The sequence below is a fragment of the Pongo abelii genome, chromosome 16 (genome assembly GCF_028885655.2).
Source record: "Pongo abelii isolate AG06213 chromosome 16, NHGRI_mPonAbe1-v2.0_pri, whole genome shotgun sequence".
Classification (NCBI taxonomy): Eukaryota; Metazoa; Chordata; class Mammalia; order Primates; family Hominidae; genus Pongo; species Pongo abelii.
The window spans coordinates 30,501,287-30,521,494 of record NC_072001.2 but is presented as its reverse complement, the minus strand read 5'-3'; the positions used below and the strand labels follow the sequence as shown (position 1 = coordinate 30,521,494).

The following is a 20,208-nucleotide window of genomic DNA, read 5'->3' as shown; positions in this document are numbered from 1 at the left end:
GGTGTGATGGTGTGCATCTATAGTGTCAACTACTTGGGAGGCTGAGATGGGATGATCGCTTGAGCCTAGGAGGTCAAGGCTGCAATGAGCCATGATCGTGCCACTACACTCCAGCATGGACAACAGACCGAGACTCTGTCTCAAAAAAAAGAAAAAAAAATCACACTATTCACCGAGTGCTTAAGCCTGAAACCTGAGAATCGGGATCTAATCTTCCATGTCCCTTACCTATCCATCCTCCATTCCTCAATTGAGCCCCAAATATACCCTCCTTCATCATGTCTACATCATCTTCATCTCTTAGCAGACTCGCAACTTTGATGCTTTCCCTTCTCAATTCATTCTGAATATACTAAGGAGGGCAATATTTTAAAAACATAATGTCAATTAGATGAGTCTGCAAGTCGTTAGCAGTTTCCATTTACTCTTTAAATACAATCTGCCTGCTTACCATTGCCTACAGGGCTGCCCTGATACCTTCCTCTGTCTCCTGGTTCTGAGCCTTTCTTTCCCCTTCACAACCCCAGAAAGCACCACCATTATTAGTATGATTTCTTGAGCAAATAACAAAACTGGCTTATAAATAACAAGCTGACTTTTAAAAAAATTATACATTTTTCTGAGATAACTCTAAATGCCAAAGTGATACAAACTTCAGAGCCAGAAGCCCTAATTCTATTCTCATGAACATTGCCATGAAATGAATGGAAGTTCTAATCTACACGACCTGATTGCCGAGAACTGATTAAGTTCTCGTATCTGATCTAAGCACCGCATCGAGGAGATAGAATTACTCTGCTTGTCATAACCTAATCGGGGCCCACCCATGGTCAGCAATATCCTCAAGTGAGTACCAGACACAGAATGGGAGAAGAGAAAAGAATTTTTTGGAGCCTTTACCAGTTGGTGATGCTTTGAGCTGCACAAAGCAAGCAAAAAAACCCATAAGACAATAGCTTAAAGAATGGGATTTTATTCTACATGCCAAAAACTACAGATACAAGTAGGTGGCTATTGGTATTTGTCCAGCAGTTTGTAGATGTCAGGCTCAACCTCTCTATGATTTGTTTAGCTGTTTTTATACTGTCATCATAGGAGCAACAATAGCTCCTGACTTTCCTTATACATTACCTGAAAGAGAAAAAGGATGTAGGAAGGAAAAGCACAGATAAACCTCTCTGTACATCTCTTGACTGGAACACAGCTGAAAGACCAAGAAGTTAAATATTTAACTTGTGCAGCCTCAACTGTGGAGACAGACAAGAAAAGACAACTGGGTGTCACATGCTGCTCAGCCCATTTATAATGCTATTTCTCGTGGTAAAGGCCACCAGAAAATCTAGTTGATTCACTCTGGCCCTTCATATATATGTATATATATTATACACATATATGTGCATATATATATATATCTTATACACATATATGTGCATAATATATTATACACATATATGTGCATATATATGTATATATATTATACACATATGTGCATATATGTATATATATTATACACATATGTGCATATATGTATATATATTATACATATATGTGCATATATGTGTATATTATACATATATGTGCATATATGTGTATATTATACACATATATGTGCATATACATATATACACATATATGTGCATATATGTATATATTATACACATATATGTGCATATATATAATACATGTATATGTGCATATATGTATACATTATACACATATATGTGCATATATATAATACATGTATATGTGCATATATGTATATATTATACACATATATGTGCATATATATATTATACACATATATGTGCATATATATATTATACACATATATGTGCACATATATGTATATATTATACACATATATGTGCATATATAATACATGTATATGTGCATATATGTATATATTATACACATATATGTGCATATATAATACATGTATATGTGCATATATGTATATATTATACACATATATGTGCATATATATAATACATGTATATGTGCATATATGTATATATTATACACATATATGTGCATATATATATTATACACATTTATGTGCACATATATGTATATATTATACACATATATGTATATATTATACACATATATGTGCATATATATGTATATATTATACACATATACATATATATGAAGGCCCAGATGGGATGATGTGCATATATATGTATATATATTATACACATATATGTATACATGTGTAATTTATACATACATACATACATGCCTGGATTCATCTTGATCTTCCCTTTGACCTTTGCTAACTCTCTTGTTATCCTTCAATTAATTATCAGCTTAAATTTCACCTTTTCAGAAAATTATTTCTTGGGCTTCCTGCCTTAGTTTGTCTTCTCAACCATTCTCTATCAATTTACCAAGTCATTTATTTAAATTAAACTTTTTTTATAGAGATGAGGGGTCTTGCTATGTTGCCTAGGTTGGGCTCGAACTCCTGGCCTCAAGCAATTCTTACATATTGGCCTCCCAAAGTGTTGTTATTACAGATGTGAGCCACTCTGCTGGGCCCATTTTTTCATATATCTTATCCAGTCATATAATTTGTATTTGAAGTTTCGTTTGTACCTTTTTGTTGTGCTCTATCAATGCAAAGTTTATAAATAGGCCAGGGGTGGTGGCTCACGCCTTTAATCCCAGCACTTTGGGAGGCTGAGGCAGGTGGATCACAAGGTCAGGATATCGAGACCATCCTGACTAACACGGTGAAACCTTGTCTCTACTAAAAATACAAAAAATTAGCCAGGCATGGTGGCAGGCACTTGTAGTCCCAGCTACTCGGGAGGCTGAGGCAGGAGAATGGCGTGAACCCAGGAGGTGGAGCTTGCAGTGAGCCAAGATGGCGCCACTGCACTCCAGCCTGGGCAACAGAGAGAGACTCTGTCTCAAAAAAAAAAAAAAAAAAAAAGTTTATAAAGAAACTACTTGAGGCCAAGAGCCATCTTGTTTAATTCACCAAATTGTACCAGTTCCTAGCACAAGTCAGCCATATAGTTGAAGTTCAAGAAATCTCTATTGAATGAATACATAAACAAAATAATTTATACAGCAAACAGGAATCTTGAAGATTTTTTAGTATAAAGTTGATGGGCTAATAGAAGAGACATGAAACTGTTTAGATATGGGAAAATACGTAATATAGTTAAGGGCTCCAAACCCCGAGTAGCTGAACCCAAGAATAACTAGGCAAAGAAAGAGATAAGGAGGGACGTTTTAGACCCCTCATTAGAAAGCAGACAACAACAGCAGCAATAAAAAACAAAGGTGTCTGTTCAAAAGAAGGCTATCCTTCAGCATGGCTTCTTCTAAATCTGTTAGCCTTTCATGTGATTCATATGAGCCCTCTTCTTTGTCACGTCTTTGAGGAAATTGACTGTATCTTCAGCCAGCATGGTTTTTTTTCCTAGCCTCTAGCCAATTCTGAAATTTGTTTATTTCCCTTCTCCTTTTTACTCTATTTATTTTGAGAAACTCATTACATAGCCCCATATGCTTGTGTGTGTGGTCACACAACAGATCCCAGGACACAAAGACAGCCTCCTCCCAACTTCACCCTTCCACACACCACTTTGACGTTGTTAATTACTTCTCATCCTATAGAACCAATTTATGCCTCACCTCTCTAGGACAGTCTGAGTCGTGTGCACCTGTTTGTGCCTCTTTAGGCCCCACACTTCTCTTAGGATGGCACTCACTGCGCTGAAATGTAATTATTTTTATTCACCTGCTTCTTTCAATTCAGTGAATGCTCAGTGAGCACAGGACAATGTCTATTCTGTTCACTCTTGCATCCCTAACTCCTAGCTCTGCATCTGCAGCATATTAGGCACTCAGTATGCACTCTTAATGAATGCATAAAATAGCATGTAGTAATTTATACAACTATAGCAGGGTTCAAGGATGCCAATTTCAATTCACTCTTGGTAGTACAGGATATTCATTTTTATTGTATCTTTGATCAATTCATATACACAAAGTATCTTTACTTAATCAGTGAGATTGTATTTGTTTTTCATTTTCTCATTTGATGTTTGTGTTTACTATTAAGGCACTGACCTCTCTGTGTCCTTGGCCCATTTATCTGATAATAAGTTGTTTCTTTTTTTCTTTTGTATACTTTAAGTTCTAGGGCACATGTGCACAACATGCAGGCTTGTTACATAGGTATACATGTTCCATGTTGGTTTGCTGCACCCATCAACTCATCATTTACATTAGGTATTTCTCCTAATGCCATACCTCCACCAGCCTCCCACCCATCGACAGGCCTCGGTGTGTGATGCTCTGCCCTGTGTCCATGTGTTCTCATTCTTCAGCTCCCACCTATGAGTGAGAACATGCAGTGTTCGGTTTTCTATCTTTGTGATAGTTTGCTTGGAATGATGGTTTCCAGGCCAGGCGCAGTGGCTCACGCCTGGAATCCCAACACTTTGGAGGCTAAGGCAGGCGGATCAGGAGGTCAGGAGATCAAGACCATCCTGGCTAACACTGTGAAACCCCGTCTCTACTAAAAATACAAAAAAGTAGCCGGGCGTGGTTGTGGGCGCCTGTAGTCCCAGCTACCAGGAAGCTGAGGCAGGAGAATGGCATGAACCCGGGAGGCAGAGCTTGCAGTGAGCCTAGATCCCGCCACTGCACTCCAGGCTGGGTGACAGAGCGAGACTCCGTCTCAAAGAAAAAAATAAAAAAGACAATGGGGTTTTCTAGATATACAATCATGTCATCTGCAAACAGGGACAATTTGACTTCCTCTTTTCCTAATTGAATACCCTTTATTTCTTTCTCCTGCCTGATTGCCCTGGCCAGAACTTCCAACACTATATTGAATAGGAGTGGTGAGAGAGGGCATCCCTGTCTTGTGCCAGTTTTCAAAGGGAATGCTTCCAGTTTTTGCCCATTCAGTATGATATTGGCTGTGGGTTTCTCATAAATAGCGCTTACTCTTTTGAGATACGTCCCATCAATACCTAACTTATTGAGAGTTTTTAGCATGAAGGGCTGTTGAATTTTCTCAAAGGCCTTTTCTGTGTCTGTTGAGATAATCATGTGGTTTTTGTCAGCCCAAAATCTCCTTAAGCTGATAAGCAACTTCAGCAAAGTCGCAGGATACAAAATCAATGTGCAAAAATCACAAGCATTCTTATACACCAATAACAGACAAACAGAGAGCCAAATCATGAGTGAACTCCCATTCCCAATTGCTTCAAAGAGAATAAAATACCTAGGAATCCAACTTATAAGGGATGTGAAGGACCTCTTCAAGGAGAACTACAAACTACTGCTCAATGAAACAAAAGAGGATACAAACAAATGGAAGAACATTCCATGGTCATGGGTAGGAAGAATTAATATCGTGAAAATGGCCATACTGCCCAGGGTAATTTATAGATTAAATGCCATCCCCATCAAGCTACTAATGACTTTCTTCACAGAACTGGAAAAAACTACTTTAAAGTTCATATGGAACCAAAAAAGAGCCCGCATTGCCAAGTCAATCCTAAGTCAAAAGAACAAAGCTAGAGGCATCACGCTACCTGACTTCAAACTATACTACGAGGCTACAGTAACCAAAACAGCATGGTACTGGTACCAAAACAGAGATATAGACCAATGGAACAGAACAGAGCCCTCAGAAATAATACCACAATCTACAACCATCTGATCTTTGACAAACCTGAGAAAAACAACAAATGGGGAAAGGATTCCCTATTTAATAAATGGTGCTGGGAAAACTGGCTAGCCATATGTAGAAAGCTGAAACTGGATCCCTTCCTTACACTTTATACAAAAATTAATTCAAGATGGATTAAAGACTTAAATGTTAGACCTAAAACCATAAAAACCCTAGAAGAAAACCTAGGCAATACCATTCAGGACACAGGCGTGGGCAAAGACTTCATGTCTAAAACACCAAAAGCAATGGCAACAAAAGCCAAAATTGACAAATGGGATCTAATTAAACTAAAGAGCTTCTGCACAGCAAAAAAAAAAACAAAACTACCATCACAGTGAACAGGCAACCTACAGAATGGGAGAAAATTTTTGCAATCTACTCACCTGACAAAGGGCTAATATCCAGAATCTACAAAGAACTCAAACAAATTTACAAGAAAAAAACAAACAACCCCATCAACAAGTGGGCAAAGGATATAACCAGACACTTCTGAAAAGAAGACATTTATGCAGCCAAAAGACACATGAAAAAATGCTCGTCATCTCTGGCCATCAGAGAAATGCAAATCAAAACCACAGTGAGATACCATCTCACACCAGTTAGAATGGCGATCATTAAAACTCAGGAAACAACAGGTGCTGGAGAGGATGTGGAGAAATAGGAACACTTTTACACTGTTGGTAGGACTGTAAACTAGTTCAACCATTGTGGAAGACAGTGTGGCGATTCCTCAGGGATCTAGACTTAGAAATACCATTTGACCCAGCCATCCCATTACTGGGTATATACTCAAAGGATTATAAGCCATGCTGCTATAAAGACACATGCACACGTATGTTTATTGTAGCACTATTCAGCAAAGACTTGGAACCAACTCAAATGTCCATCAATGATAGACTGGATTAAGAAAATGTGGCCCATATACACCATGGAATACTATGCAGCCATAAAAATTGATGAGTTCATGTCCTTTGTAGGGACATGGATGAAGCTGGAAACCATCATTCTCAGCAAACTATTGCAAGGACAAAAAACCAAACATCGCATGTTATCACTCATAGGTGGGAAATGAACAATGAGAACACATGGACACAGGAAGGGGAACATCACACACTGGGGCCTGTTGTGGGGTGGGGGGAGAGGGGAGGGATAGCATTAGGAGATATACCTAATGTAAATGACGAGTTAATGGGTGCAGCACACCAACATGGCACAGTTATACATATGTAACAAACCTGCACGTTGTGCACATGTTCCCTAGAACTTAAAGTATAAAATATATATATATATATAAAGAATGATGGCTTCCAGCTTCACCCATGCTCATCATCACTGGTCATCTTTCAAAGAAATGCAGATCAAAATCACAATGAGATACCGTCTCACGCCAGCCGGGCGCGGTGGCTCACGCCTGTAATTCCAGCACTTTGGGAGGCCAAGGCAGGTGAATCACGAGGTCAGGAAATCGAGACCATCCTGACTAACACGGTGAAACCCCGTCTCTACTAAAAATACAAAATTTAGCCGGGCGCGTTGGCGGGCGCCTGTGGTCCCAGCTACTGGAGAGGCTGAGGCAGGAGAATGGCGTGAACCCGCGAGGCGGAGCTTGCAGTGAGCCGCTATCGCACCACCGCACTCCAGCCTGGGCGACAGAGCGAGACTCCGTCGCAAAAATAAAAAAAAGAAAAAAAGAAAGAAAAGAGATACCATCTCACGCCAGTTAGAATGGCGATCATTAAAAAGTCGGGAAATAAGTTGTTTCTTTGTACTATTTTTCCTTTTTAAAAAAACTACTAGATATTGGGTTGTTAGAGTGTTTGTAGCAATGATTCTTGAAACAAGTTTTTGCTTCCATTGTTTTTCTGCCTTCTGTTTTTTTCTTTCACTAATTTCAACTTATCTACATTACCTCCACTTTGCTTTTTTTTTTTTTTTTTTTTTTTTTTTTTTGTGACGGTGTCTTGCTCTGTCACCCAGGCTAGAGTTTAGTGGCATGATCTCCTCTCACTGCAAGCTCTGCCTCCCGGGTTCGAGGGATTCTCCTGCCTTAGCCTCCTGAGTAGCTGGTACTACAGGCACATGCCACCAAGCCCAGCTAATTTTTGTGTTTTTAGTAGAGACAGGGTTTCACCATGTTGTCCAGCCTGGTCTTGAACTTCTGACCTCAAGTGATCCGCCCATCTTGGCCTCCCAAAGTGGTGAGATTACAGACATGAGCCATCGTGCCCGTCCTACATTACCTCTTTTTATTATTATTATTATTATTATTATTTATTTTTTGAGATGGAGTCTGGCTCTGTCGCCCAGCCTGGAGTGCAGTGGCGCGATCTCAGCTCACTGCAAGCTCTGCCTCCCGGTTTCACACCATTCTCCTGCCTCAGCCTCCCGAGTAGCTGGGACTACAGGCACCCGTAACCAGGTCCAGCTAATTTTTTGTATTTTCAGTAGAGACGAGGTTTCACCATGTTATCCAGGATGGTCTCATCTCCTGACCTCGTGATCCACCTGCCTCAGCCTCCCAAAGTGCTGGGATTACAGGCGTGAGCCACCATGCCCCTTAAATTGGCTAATTTTTGTCGGCCACATATGGTTTTGTTTTCTTGTGTGGATGGGTAGGTCTTTTCTAATATGTTGAGTTATTTAACTTATATAACAAATATGTATCAAGTGCATCCCTTATGCCCCATCCTTACGTCAAGTGTCAAGCAAATAATGAACAGGATAGAGACAACTCTAACCCTTAAGTATGTAACAATCGAGGAGGAGAGAAATAAAAGGCACATAATATAAACAGCAGGTGTATTTTGGGTGTGTTTAGAACATGGCTGTGCTTAGAGGTTAGGGAGAGTGTTCTCCCAGGAAATAGTGTTCATGAGTTGGTCAGTTAAGACTCAAGTTGGAGAAGGACATAAAAGGGTTTTCAAGCACAGGAAATATTTAACTGCATAAGAAGTTCACTTAAAACATTTCTATTTAATAACGGTACTGCTTAAAGTTATTTATTTCCGCTCAGGACAACTAGGTGTCTTTATATTTTATATTAAATTTACAAAGATCCCCTTTCCCTTCATGTCTTTCATAAAATGAAATTAACAAATCGAAATATGTTTGCAGGTGTTTCTGAAGAAATGAGGTTCCAGTTGGCAGGTAAAAGTTCACATGTTATGGGGATTTAGGAAAGCCTCTCCCACCCACAGCAGTCTGGGCTTCAGCACACAGTCATGTTGGACTGCAACATTGAGGACCTGCTGACCCCTTCCCGATTGACCTATCCCAGGACCTTGTAGGTGAATCTTTTGGTAAATATTTGACAAACTCTCCAGTCTTTCTATTTAGAGCCCAGCATGAAAACCCAAGAGAGCTGCTGGGTGCTCTCTCCCCATGCCCCAAGCTGCTATCTCTGCAGGATCAGGTGTCATGAAGTAAACTCATTTCACATCTGGAAGCCTCTTTCTCTGGGTCTGGCTGCCTCCTAGGCAGCATCAGGGACGAGTCGCTCTGCCCCATGCCTTACTCCTTTCTCACATTCTCACACTCTGTTTCTCCTGCAAGGGCTAGGTCCTCTATGGCCTGGCTAGGGTGCCTGTGTGAGTGAGTTTGGGACAGCTTTGGAAAGGGTGGTTCTCCCTGCCTCTGACAGCAGAGAGGAAAGTGGACACAACACAAGGAGTTAAACGGGGATGTAAGGGGACTGTTTGCCTGGTGATTTCTGGGCTTGACTGCAAGAAGTGCACAGGGGTTACAGCTCCTGCAAGGCATCAATCCAGCAGCGAGGGAAGTATTAAGGCATTAGAGAAGATGACCAGCACCATGTGTGGCAGGAACAACAGCCCATAGTCCTACTCCAGAAATGAAACATCCTGGATATCCCCACAATTTTAAATGATAAGGGGCAGATATATTTTGATTCTGGAGAGACTTTTTGATGGGTTGTGGGGAGGTAAGATTTCTGAACAATCCTAACACTTCTGAACAGGTGAGACACTCACATTAGTTTTGTGTAAGAGGTGCCATCAAAGCCAGGTCACCCCTGCCTGGGTGATTGCAGAAATGTCCCCCTTTCCCCGCAGAACCCCCTTGAAAGCCTTCACGGGAAGCTTTTAAACTGGGATGGATTTCATCTCAGCATGAACGGGTGCTTCCTAAGCATTTCCAGCACCTGCCCCCACCTGTTAAGTAATGCCAGTAAGTGTTGGGAATTCCAAATTATAATTCCCTCAGCCCAGTTTACTTCTTTGGGGTGTTATGTGACATGTGTCCTCTTCATTATCCATCTTCCACAGAAAAGTTTCTGGCTTTGGCCAAATGGTCTTTCCCACTCTTTTGTAGTTTAAAGGACTTCTGGTCTTTAATTAAAGCCCCCTTTCTCCCCCCTACCCCTTGCAGGCCTGAAAATTCACAATGAGATTTTTCTTCAGGCATTGCCCCTAAAGCCCACCCGCAGCCCATCCCATCCTCTGAGGATTACCTAGTGGCTCACTGCAACTCAAGGGCTGCGAGGCCACAGACATCCTGATGGACAACCCATCTCCCTCTCTCAGGTGTCTTGTGTGTTTATCAGAGAAGGCACCTTCACCTCCAACCCTCAGGAGAGATTGTTTCAAATCCTAGCTTCACTGCTAAACAGGAATATCACTTTGTTAGGTTAATTAATCTCTCCAAAAGTAAGTTTATTTGCACAATCAGACTATTGCTTTCTCCAAAATATCATGAGAATTAGAAAAATAAAATTCCTAGCCTTTTTGTATGTGTGGCCCATGAACCCATGTGAGTGTAGGCTCCCACATAAAATTTAAAAATAAATTTAAAAATAAATAACCTAAAAGCCACGGGGTATAGGACAGTTGTAGGCAGGTGGAGACAAATGTGGGCTCTGGATTCATTCTGAGTTCAAGTCCTAGCTCCTTCTCTTATTAACCTTTATGAGCTATGGCAAGTTCATTACCTACATTATTCCTGTGTTTCCTCCATGGTGCAAACGCAGTAGGTGCCTACCTGACAGGCCTGTTTCAAGGATTAGATAAAAGGAGAAAAATACATGTTAGGGCTTAGTACAATGTCTCACTCTTTTATATTATAAATATGTTATATATATTAATAGATGTCACAAGACATCTATTAATTTTGATAAAATGTAGAAACTTAAGGGAAGGAAATTATTTTTTTTATTCCCATATGATGTGATTATAGACAATCTTACTGTTTTGTTTTGTATACTTTTCTATATTTGTGCATGTTTTTGAAATAAACATGAGTTACATTTAAAGACAATAAAACTATCAACTTCACAAATTTAGGAGTAATCATGAGTAGCGATTTTTCCCACCCTATTAGGGGAAATAGTTACATCTGTATACACTGTAAAATAGAGAATTGTCTCATTCCCAACCATACTGCTTTGTTAAAATGATAAAGTACACTTTTCCAAAAATGATTGTATCACAAGAATCTTTAATGTTTACTTTAAAGTTGACTCACGGTGGGGTTGTATATGTGTTTAGTAAAGTGTGCCAAGTGCTCACATTGAGACCAGTCCAGTTCAAATTAGTTTACTCCACGAGGGTGTTTTCTGTGCCCAGCAAGGTCATGAAGGGCCTTGAATTTTCTTGGTTAGGCCGGCTTTGCTGGTGACTTCTTCCAAACTCTGCAGGAGCAGTCTACCCCAACACACATCATCAGTCCCATATAAAAGAATAAGATGGAAACTTTCTCAATGTATTTCATCAGTTTAGCACATCTCTGGTACAAAAATCCAAGAAACGCAGCACAAAAGCGAAAGCACCAACCAAGCTTACATATAAACAAACATGCATACATCCTAAATACTACACAATAGTACCCAAATGAATACAACATTGCATTAAAGGTATAAAAGCACTGTACTGAAAACTTAAAAGTTACACGTGAATACTGCACTGTAAATCCTGAATGCTATAATGACCCACCCCCACCCTTCCACAGCCCTGGTGAGGGTCAGAAACCATTCATCTGCCTCCAGACTTTGCTAGTCCTCGGAGACACTGCTGCGAGGGTAATGGGCAGTGGGATTAGCCTCCCGCAGAGCTCTGGCCTCCTCCAGAGCTTCTCTGTATCGGGAGGGCCAGGCCTGGGGGTCTTTCTTAAAGACCCTGGCCAGGAACTCCATGATTTGCATCTTGGTGATTTCGCGGCTGGCCCTGGAGCCCCAGAAGAACTCGTATTCGGGCGGCTCCACGTATGGGACGCGCTGGTACTTCAGGTAATTCATTTGGACGAATTCCTCAGTGATGAGCTTCCGCACGTCCCCGAAGGTGGAGTGCTTCTTCCAGGGCCGCAGCCCCAGGATGCGCAGCACGTTCCAGACGGCGCTCTCTCTGGCGCCGCGGCCCTTCACGTAGATGAGGCTCAGGATCATGAGCAGGAGGCCTGTCATGGGCATGCGGTTGCTCAGCGCCACCCTGTCCAGCTCCTCGGGCTCCAGCGCTTTGACCAGCGCAAACTCCATGGTGTGCAGGCTGGTTAGCCTCAGGTGCAGCCCGAACACCCGGGCGAGGATGAGGCTGGTGCGCCGAAGGATGCTCCTGCACCACTTCTTGTAGCTGCCGATGACATCTTTCACCATGTCTGGAAACCAGATGATCATCTTCTTCTGGTCCTTGACCAGCACGTACCACATGAGCTCGTGCGCCTTCTGCACCAGCTGCGCCGGGGCTGGCGGTGCCGGGCCCGGCTGGGCCGCGCTCGGGGCCTGGTGGGCGCGGCCCTCCTCCGCAGCCTGCTGCAGGGCCTTCGGGTCGCCCTCGTCGTTCGGGGCCTGGGGAGGCGGCGCGGCCTGCGGGGCGGCCGTCGGGCCTAGAGGAGGGCTCTGCGGCTCTGCCAGGGTCGCAGACGGAGGAACCCCCTCCGGAACCCCAGGGCTGCTGTGCACCTCGGAGTTGGGGGCCTCGGCTGCAAAGTTAGGGTCGCTCAGATCCTTACTTTGTTCTGACATGTCTGCGCCGTCTGGCAAGGGCAGGGCCTCTGCGTCCAGGAGCTCTTCGAGCTTGCTCTCCCTCCGCGGATTCCTGGAGAGGAAGTGCGCGTTGCTGCGCGGAGCGCCTTCCGCAGCGGCGGGCAGGGCGGGGCGGCGGCGGGACGCGGCACTGCGCCTGCGCGACTGCGGCCTTGGCCGGCGGCTGGGGGCGGGCGGGCGGGCGTGGCAGCGCGGGGCCCCGACGGGGAGGGTCCATGGCGAGGCTTCACCTGCTGGGAGAGTGATCCCGGGTTTTCATCTTTGGGCTGAGAACATCTAGGGCAGGAGAGGAGTGAGATGGATGCGTACTGGAGAAGGGGCCAGTTTAGGGAAAAGATAAGTTTTTGGGATGTTGGGGTCAAGTTTCTGGGGAAACGCTTACCTGGGTATATCCAGAATTAAGTTAAATATGAGCGTCCCAGAGAAAGGTCTGGGTGGCTTTGTAAACTTGAGCTTTATGCGAACCAGTGAGAGGAACAGTCGGGCTTGTCCAAGAAAATGTGTAAACTGTAAAGTGGATGTCTGAGGTTGGAATCCTGAGAAATTCCAATAAAAAATGATCGACTCCCTCCCTACCAAATCAGAGGGGTTATTAGAAAAGGAGAAATGCAGTGTGTCGTTAACGTAATTTCCTATCAACCCATGTGAACTATGAACTTTTTAAGTAGGCAGCGTACTTAGAGCATCATTAATGCTTTAAGGGGCATACATTTGGGTTTTACACTTCCTTTGGGTAACTTTGATTCCATTTTATTTTTTTCCATACTTAGTCCATAGCAGAACGATTGCTATATCTTTTAGCACAAACTTGTATGATAATGTCTTTTCCCTCTGCCCAGCACCCTCATTCTTCAATTCACCTTCTCTCAGGACCCTCTCTGAAGCTACTGAGTCCTCCACGTTGGAAGCCACACCCAAGTCTTTCCTGAGATTAAACCAAAAAAATAGGTCCCATGGGAAATATCTGGTAGTGTCTCTGAGATGACCAAAGGGTACCAGGGGCAAGATAGGTAACCCTGTTTTCCAAGTATGGAAAACAGAGTCCCAGTGGGCAAAGACAAAACTGTCACTCCTACAGGCTCTCCATGAAAAAAAGAGTCATTACCGGAGCGTCTGAAACCAGGGACCTTGATGCTGCTTCAGCATCCTTGGTCTGGGCTGATGTGGTCCTTCAGCTCTTCCCGGGTTTCTTCTCATCAGCAGCTTCTTAAATATGCTGTCTTGAGTCTAGTTATTGCCACTGGAAGCCAAAAGCATATTTAAAAATTGACTTGACATGTCTAGAGTCCTCACTGTGAGTATGTATCTTTTCCCACTTTATTTTTCCTCAAGCAGGTTGATGTTGAAGGGTTTTCTGTGCTTTCTGTCTTTGGGTTTGCACGCACATAACACTTTTGGCAGAGCCATTACCACACCAGTCCCTCCAACAGGACTCTTTAGCTTCCCACTTCACCAGGGTAATTCCTAGATATCAGTCTTAGTTGGAATTATTTCAACACTTTTCTCCTCCTCCTCACCCTCCTCCACCTCCTCCTTCTCCTCTCCATCTACTTCTCCTTCTTCTCCTTCCTCTTTATGGATATCTACAATTTTCTTGGGACCATCTTACAGAAATATGCTAATTATATTCATTATTTTTAAGAATGTCTCTTGAACAGACATTACCCCAATGCTTCATGAATATAATCCTCATTTATTGCATTTAAATCTCCATCAATATTCTTCTTTATTTTGTTTGGGTATGTATTATTTTCTAACTATTTAAATAAAATATTTAGGCCAGGTGCAGTGGCTCACGCCTGTAATCCCAGCACTTTGGGAAGGCGAGGCGGGCAGATCACCTGAGGTCAGGAGGTCGAGACCAGCCTGGCCAACATGGCAAAACTCCGTCTCTACTAAAAATACAAAAATTAGCCAGGTGTGGTGGTGGGCACCCTTAATCCCAGCTACTTGGGAGGCTGAGGCAGGAGACTCGCTTGAACCTGGGAGGTGGAGTTTGCAGTCAGCTGAGAGCATGCCACTGCACTCCAGCCTGGGCAACAGAGCGAGACTGTCTCAAACATTAAATAAATAAAGAAATAAAATATTTAGTTCATTTGACGTATTTTTTAATAAGAAAAGTGTTTGAACCTACTATTTAAATCTCAACTTGGCTTTGGCCATAGGCTATGGTTTTTAACATTGTGATCTCATTAAAACTACATTCTCACATTTCACCCTCCGAGATGTAATGGATTCTTGAAATTAAAGTGCAAGCTTGGGGCATGACAGTAATAAAAGGTGGCTCTGCTGAAGTGAGTATCAGCACTCTGGCCAGAGAGCTGCTTGGACTTCAGTTGCTGCCTGGGCAGGACTGGATAATTGAGCTTCTACCTGGACTTCATTCTAGTGAAGTTGCCAGCATCAAGCAGACTGTGCAGAAGGCCTCTCCTGCAGCACACAACACACTACACTTCTGAATGAAGGACTGTCCAATGCTGTACCAGGGCCTTTCGATTAAGACCACCCTGAGAGATTACACTTGGAAGGCTTAAAGCCTTGGGTCTGATGCACAAGTCTGAAATGAAGCACAGGCTAGACCTGGAGCCCAACTGTACACCTGCTAAAATGATATCATCTTCTTCCTGAAGAATGAAGAGGTTCAATTACCCCCCAAAATCAAATTATTGGGAGTAGAAGTTTGGGTAGGTGGGGTAGTGGGACCAAATAAAGCCTGGGATAGCCTGTAAGTGGGGAAAGCAAGCATGCACATGTGCAATGGGATAGACGGGTCAGTACCTTGATGGCTGCCTAATAAGGTGTGTGCCCACGAACCAGAGATTCCGACCTTCAGAGTGATAACAAAAAGGATCAAAGACACTGTGAGAAATGAGACGAAGCTAGTACTTGGGAGGCATCCACAACTATCTTGACCCAAGGCTCAAGACCTGGGACGGAGCTCTAATGCTGTCCTGAGGGTCATGGGGATAATAAATGTTGCTGGGTGTCTCCAGGGGGGCCCCTATTTGACGTGGGCAATAAGTCCTCTTGGGGCCAGCAGCTTCGTAGCAAAGTGTGAAGACTACAAAAATATATCTCAACTATTCATTAAATCAAAATTCTGTAAATAGAAGTTCTGTGAATAGACACAGAAAATATATGGAGAAGCTGTAACTTAAAATATTCTGGAGCAGACAGTTTTGCTGGTGGGTTACTTCGAACTCTGTAATATGGAACAGATTACACAGCTGTGGAATAGGCTGTTCTTGGCAGACCCAGGAACAGGAGGAGAGGCCAGTCCCAGCCTTGGTTTCCATAGTGAACAGAGGAAGGGGGGTCACCCCAGAGCCTCCAGTGGGCAGTGCGCATGCTCGCAGTGCAGGGGCCCAGAGGCCCTGGATGAAATGTGAATCCTCTGGCTCTTCCCTGTCCACATAGGCAGCAACCTCCACCTTGGAGCCCCTAAATGGGCCCCAATTGCCTTTCAGGCCAAGGATCTTAAACAGAATTCACTTTAATGTGTTCAGCAAATATTGAGCAATATCTGTCATGTGCCTGAAATACTTGCATTTCAGAAAAGTCTCAGTCTGAGGGAAAAACCCATGGCAGCTGGGCCCCTTTTTTTTGTTAGAAAACATTAAGAAGTGAGGACAGGCAGTGCTGCTTTCCAAAGTTGGGAGGGTGTAGGGAGGGACTGGACCCTGGCCCCTCATCCCCAGCCTCCCTAGGGGGCCACTGCTCATGCTCATCCGTTCAAGGTCCATCACATGCACTGAAATGAGAGAATTTTCAGTCCTGCACAGCCCCAAGGAGCAGCTCTCTCAGAGAGTTAAGGAGTCTAGGGTGTCTTCTGAAAGGTCACCTGCATACAGAGTAAGATTAGAGTTTGGGGCAGGTGGACAAGCAGAGGCAGGGAGTCTCATTAGGGGTCCCTTCCCAGGAATCCATGTGAAAATGGGTGATGGCTTGCATTTCATCTTCATTCGCCAACTGTTTACTAACATTACATTTCAGGCCTTGTGCCTGGGGATACAATGAGAAGAGACATGGTCTCTGTAATCTGTAGTGAGGGGAAGTGGTGGAGAAAAAGAGCCTTAAAAGAGAAAACAAATGCCTGATCAAATCTTATGTCATGATGCATATTGTGAAGCGATGTTATCACCAAGAGTGGGACAGAGGGAGCCGAGGTTCAATAGAAATGCCAGGGAAGATATAAACAGCAATGGAAGGTGAGGGGAGACTGTGAATAACAGGCACATCCAGGATTCTGTCTCGGGCAGCCAATTGAGCAGGACAGTGCAGCTAGGAGGGGTGCCATTTCCTGAAACCATGCGGAGAGAAGGACCAGAAGATTCTGGGAAGACTGAACGGTCTCACCCAGCGGATATCTGGATTGACTCAACTCAGCAAAAACGCCTGCGCTGGAAAGAGAAGTTTGGAAGGTAAAGAAGATAAATCACATCACCCTGAGCGTGTCTGGAGCAGGGCTTTTTAATGATATGAGGATGGCATAATGTTTCATTGTGTAAGAACATAGCACATGCCACAGAGGCTGTCTCCCTTCACATGCACACATAAATGCCCTCCAGACATGGGAAAACTAACAGGAAAGTGGAGAAAAGAGAAAAGGAACCATCCCCACACACCACCAAAAGCCCTTTTATGGGCAGCACAGTCCCCAGCTGAGAACCACAGAAAATAACAAGCAGAGAGGAATGAGGAGAGACAGACGTAGCAATAGGCCCAGCTGATTTAAGCCTCTTTCCAGACTATCCTATGGCAATCCCAACTGGAGCTATTTCTGGGACATATTAAAATAGCTTGCCTCATCTTAAACACTATTCTCTAAGATAAACTCTCTTCAAGAAGATATTGGGTTCCAGTTTGTGCTGTATTATTCCTTTTACATGTCACCAGATTTAATTTGGTAATATTTAGCTGAGAGTTTTTATCTATATGCTCAACAGTGATATTGGTCTATCGTTTTCACTTTCTGTAATGTCTGTATCTGGTTTTGACATTATAACCTCATAAAACTACTGGTCTCTCCTTCTCTTCAGCTTTATGGAATAAATTGTGTACAATTGTTTTTATTTCTTCTTCAAATGTTTGGTAGAAATTTTCAGTGAAGCCATCAGTGCCTGAAGGTTTCTTTTTCAGACAGTTTGTAAGTATTTGTTTTAATTGTAAGCCTATTCAGATTATCTTTTCATAATGGATAGGTTTTGGTACTTTGTGGTCTTAGGGAGTTGGCTCATGTATTAGTCCATTCTCAAATTACTATAAAGAGCTACCTGAGACTGGGGAATTTATAAAGAAAAGTGGTTTCATTGAATCATGGTTCTGCAAGCTGTACGGGAAACATGACTGGGGAGGCCTCAAGGAACTTACAATCATGGTGGAAGGAAAAGGGGAAGCAAGCACATCTTACATAACCAGAGCAGGAGGAGGAAAGCCAAGAAAAAGGTGCCACACACATTTGAACAGCCAGATCTCGTAAGAACTCACTCACTATCACGAGAACAGCAAGGGGGAAGTCCCCCCACCAACCCATGATCCAATCACCTCCCACCAAGCCCCTCCTCCAACATGGGGGATTACAATTTGACCTGAGATTTGGGCAGGAACACAAATCCAAACCGTATCTGGCCATTTAATCTAATTTGTCAAATTTATGTGTGTCGTGGTGTTTGCAGTATTTCATGTTATCCTTTTAATGATAGAATTATCTACCAAGCAGTCTTGGGTTCCTTATCTATATTGGAAACACACACGTGCAAATACACAACACACACACACACACACACACACACATGCACCACCCATGTCATGGCTATTCTTCCAGATAGCCCTGAGTCCTCAGGGTACACCATAGACTTCAGGGATTGCTGAGAACTCTCTTCACCTTTTCAGGTCTTTTGAAATATCTTTCTCCAGCCATCCTCTAAAAGTTGAAGTTTCTGGTGGTCCTATCTCACTTCTTCTGTTCCTGTCACCTTGTGTTCTGAGCAACACCATCTCCCAGAGCTTGAATTTTACGTGTATACACAAATGAGTCCAAAATTTGTTTCTCCAGACTAAGATGTCTCTTTTATGTTCTATAACTGGATATCCAACTGCCTAAAGGTCATCTTAACATTGTGCCTTTGAGTTTTATTTTATTTTATTTTTTGAGACAGAGTCTCACTCTGATTGCCCAGGCTTGAGTGCAGTGGTGTAATCTCGGCTCACTGCAGCCTCAACCCCCCAGGCTCAGGTTATTTTCCCACCTCCGCCTCCTGAGTAGCAGGACTGCAGGTGTGCGCCACCATGCTTGGCTAAATTTTCATATTTTTAGAGATGGAGTTTTGCCATGTTTCCCAAGCTTATCTTGAACTCCTGGACCCAAGTAATCCACCTGCCTCAGACTCCTAAAGTGCTGGGATTACAGACATGAGCCACCATGCCCAGCCTGAGTTTTAAATTCAACATTTTACTGTACTTCATCAGTGTCTGCCTGAAACCTGCTGCTGCCAGTGTGTTCCCTACCTCACAGTACATGGCATAGCTGTCCACCCAGGGTCCTGATGAAGAAAAGAGGACCCCATTGATTCTCCTGTATCCTTCATATCTAGATAATCACATAATTCTCACCTTCTGTAAGCCACTCACTGCCTTCCATGACTATATTCCACTGCTCTTTAAACACTTGGATCACCACCAGTGACACCCTCTGTGCCTTCTCACTAGTTTGTCCACTTGAAGTTTATTTTGCACACTGAAACCAGTAAATTTTCTGAAATTAAAACATTTCTCCCATATTTGTTTCCTAAGGCTGCCGTGAAAAATCACCACAAATTGAGTGGCATAAAATAACAGAAGTTTATTCTCTTGTAGATTTGGCAGCCAGAAGTTTTAAGTCAAGGTGTTGGTTTGGCCATGCTCCTACCAAAGGCTTTAAGGGAGAATCTGTTCCTGCCCTTCCCGCCTTCTAGAGGCTTCTGGCATTCCCTGACTGGTAGCAAAATAACTCCAATCTCTACCCATCTTCACAAGGATCTTCACAAATGGCATAGAGTACTGTGGAATTTCTAAGTAACTGCAGGGTCTTTCACATTCATAGTCAATGAGGCTGGCAAAGACTGCCAAATAAAGTCCAATTCTAGCGTTTCTCCTAACTTCCTGGTTACTGGTACAGCACAGTCATAATGATCAATAGGCTGGTCTCAAGAGAAAGGATGTTTGCTGTTTCAATATTGTTAGGTTCAGGTGGCTATATTCTGGAGTCTCATGAAACATAGCCTCAAATCCCACTTATCCATTGAAAAGTCAGGAGCATGCATTCAGGTACCAGCTTTTGGAATATGGAAGGCTCTTAGGTTCATTAAGATGGGACCCCATCATCCCCAGTTGGATCAGACTTGTTTGTTGCTTCCACCTGCTGACATTGTCAGGGATTAATTCTTATAATTACATAAAATTATGTGAAATAATTTTTATAATCATGGCCTTAATATGCCCCCCCCTCCGCATTATTACAAATGTGCCAATTAGG

The 20,208-nt window shown here is 43.1% G+C and overlaps 1 protein-coding gene across 1 annotated transcript; it reads right to left on the bottom strand.

Moving 5' to 3' along the window:
* Window positions 1–10,846: 10,846 nt before the first annotated feature.
* Window positions 10,847–12,762, bottom strand: NDN (necdin, MAGE family member). The gene has a single exon (XM_002825208.5). The coding sequence runs from the start codon at window positions 12,672–12,674 to the stop codon at window positions 11,709–11,711; it is 966 nt and encodes a 321-aa protein (XP_002825254.1). The 5' UTR covers window positions 12,675–12,762; the 3' UTR covers window positions 10,847–11,708.
* Between the last annotated feature and the right edge of the window lie 7,446 nt (window positions 12,763–20,208).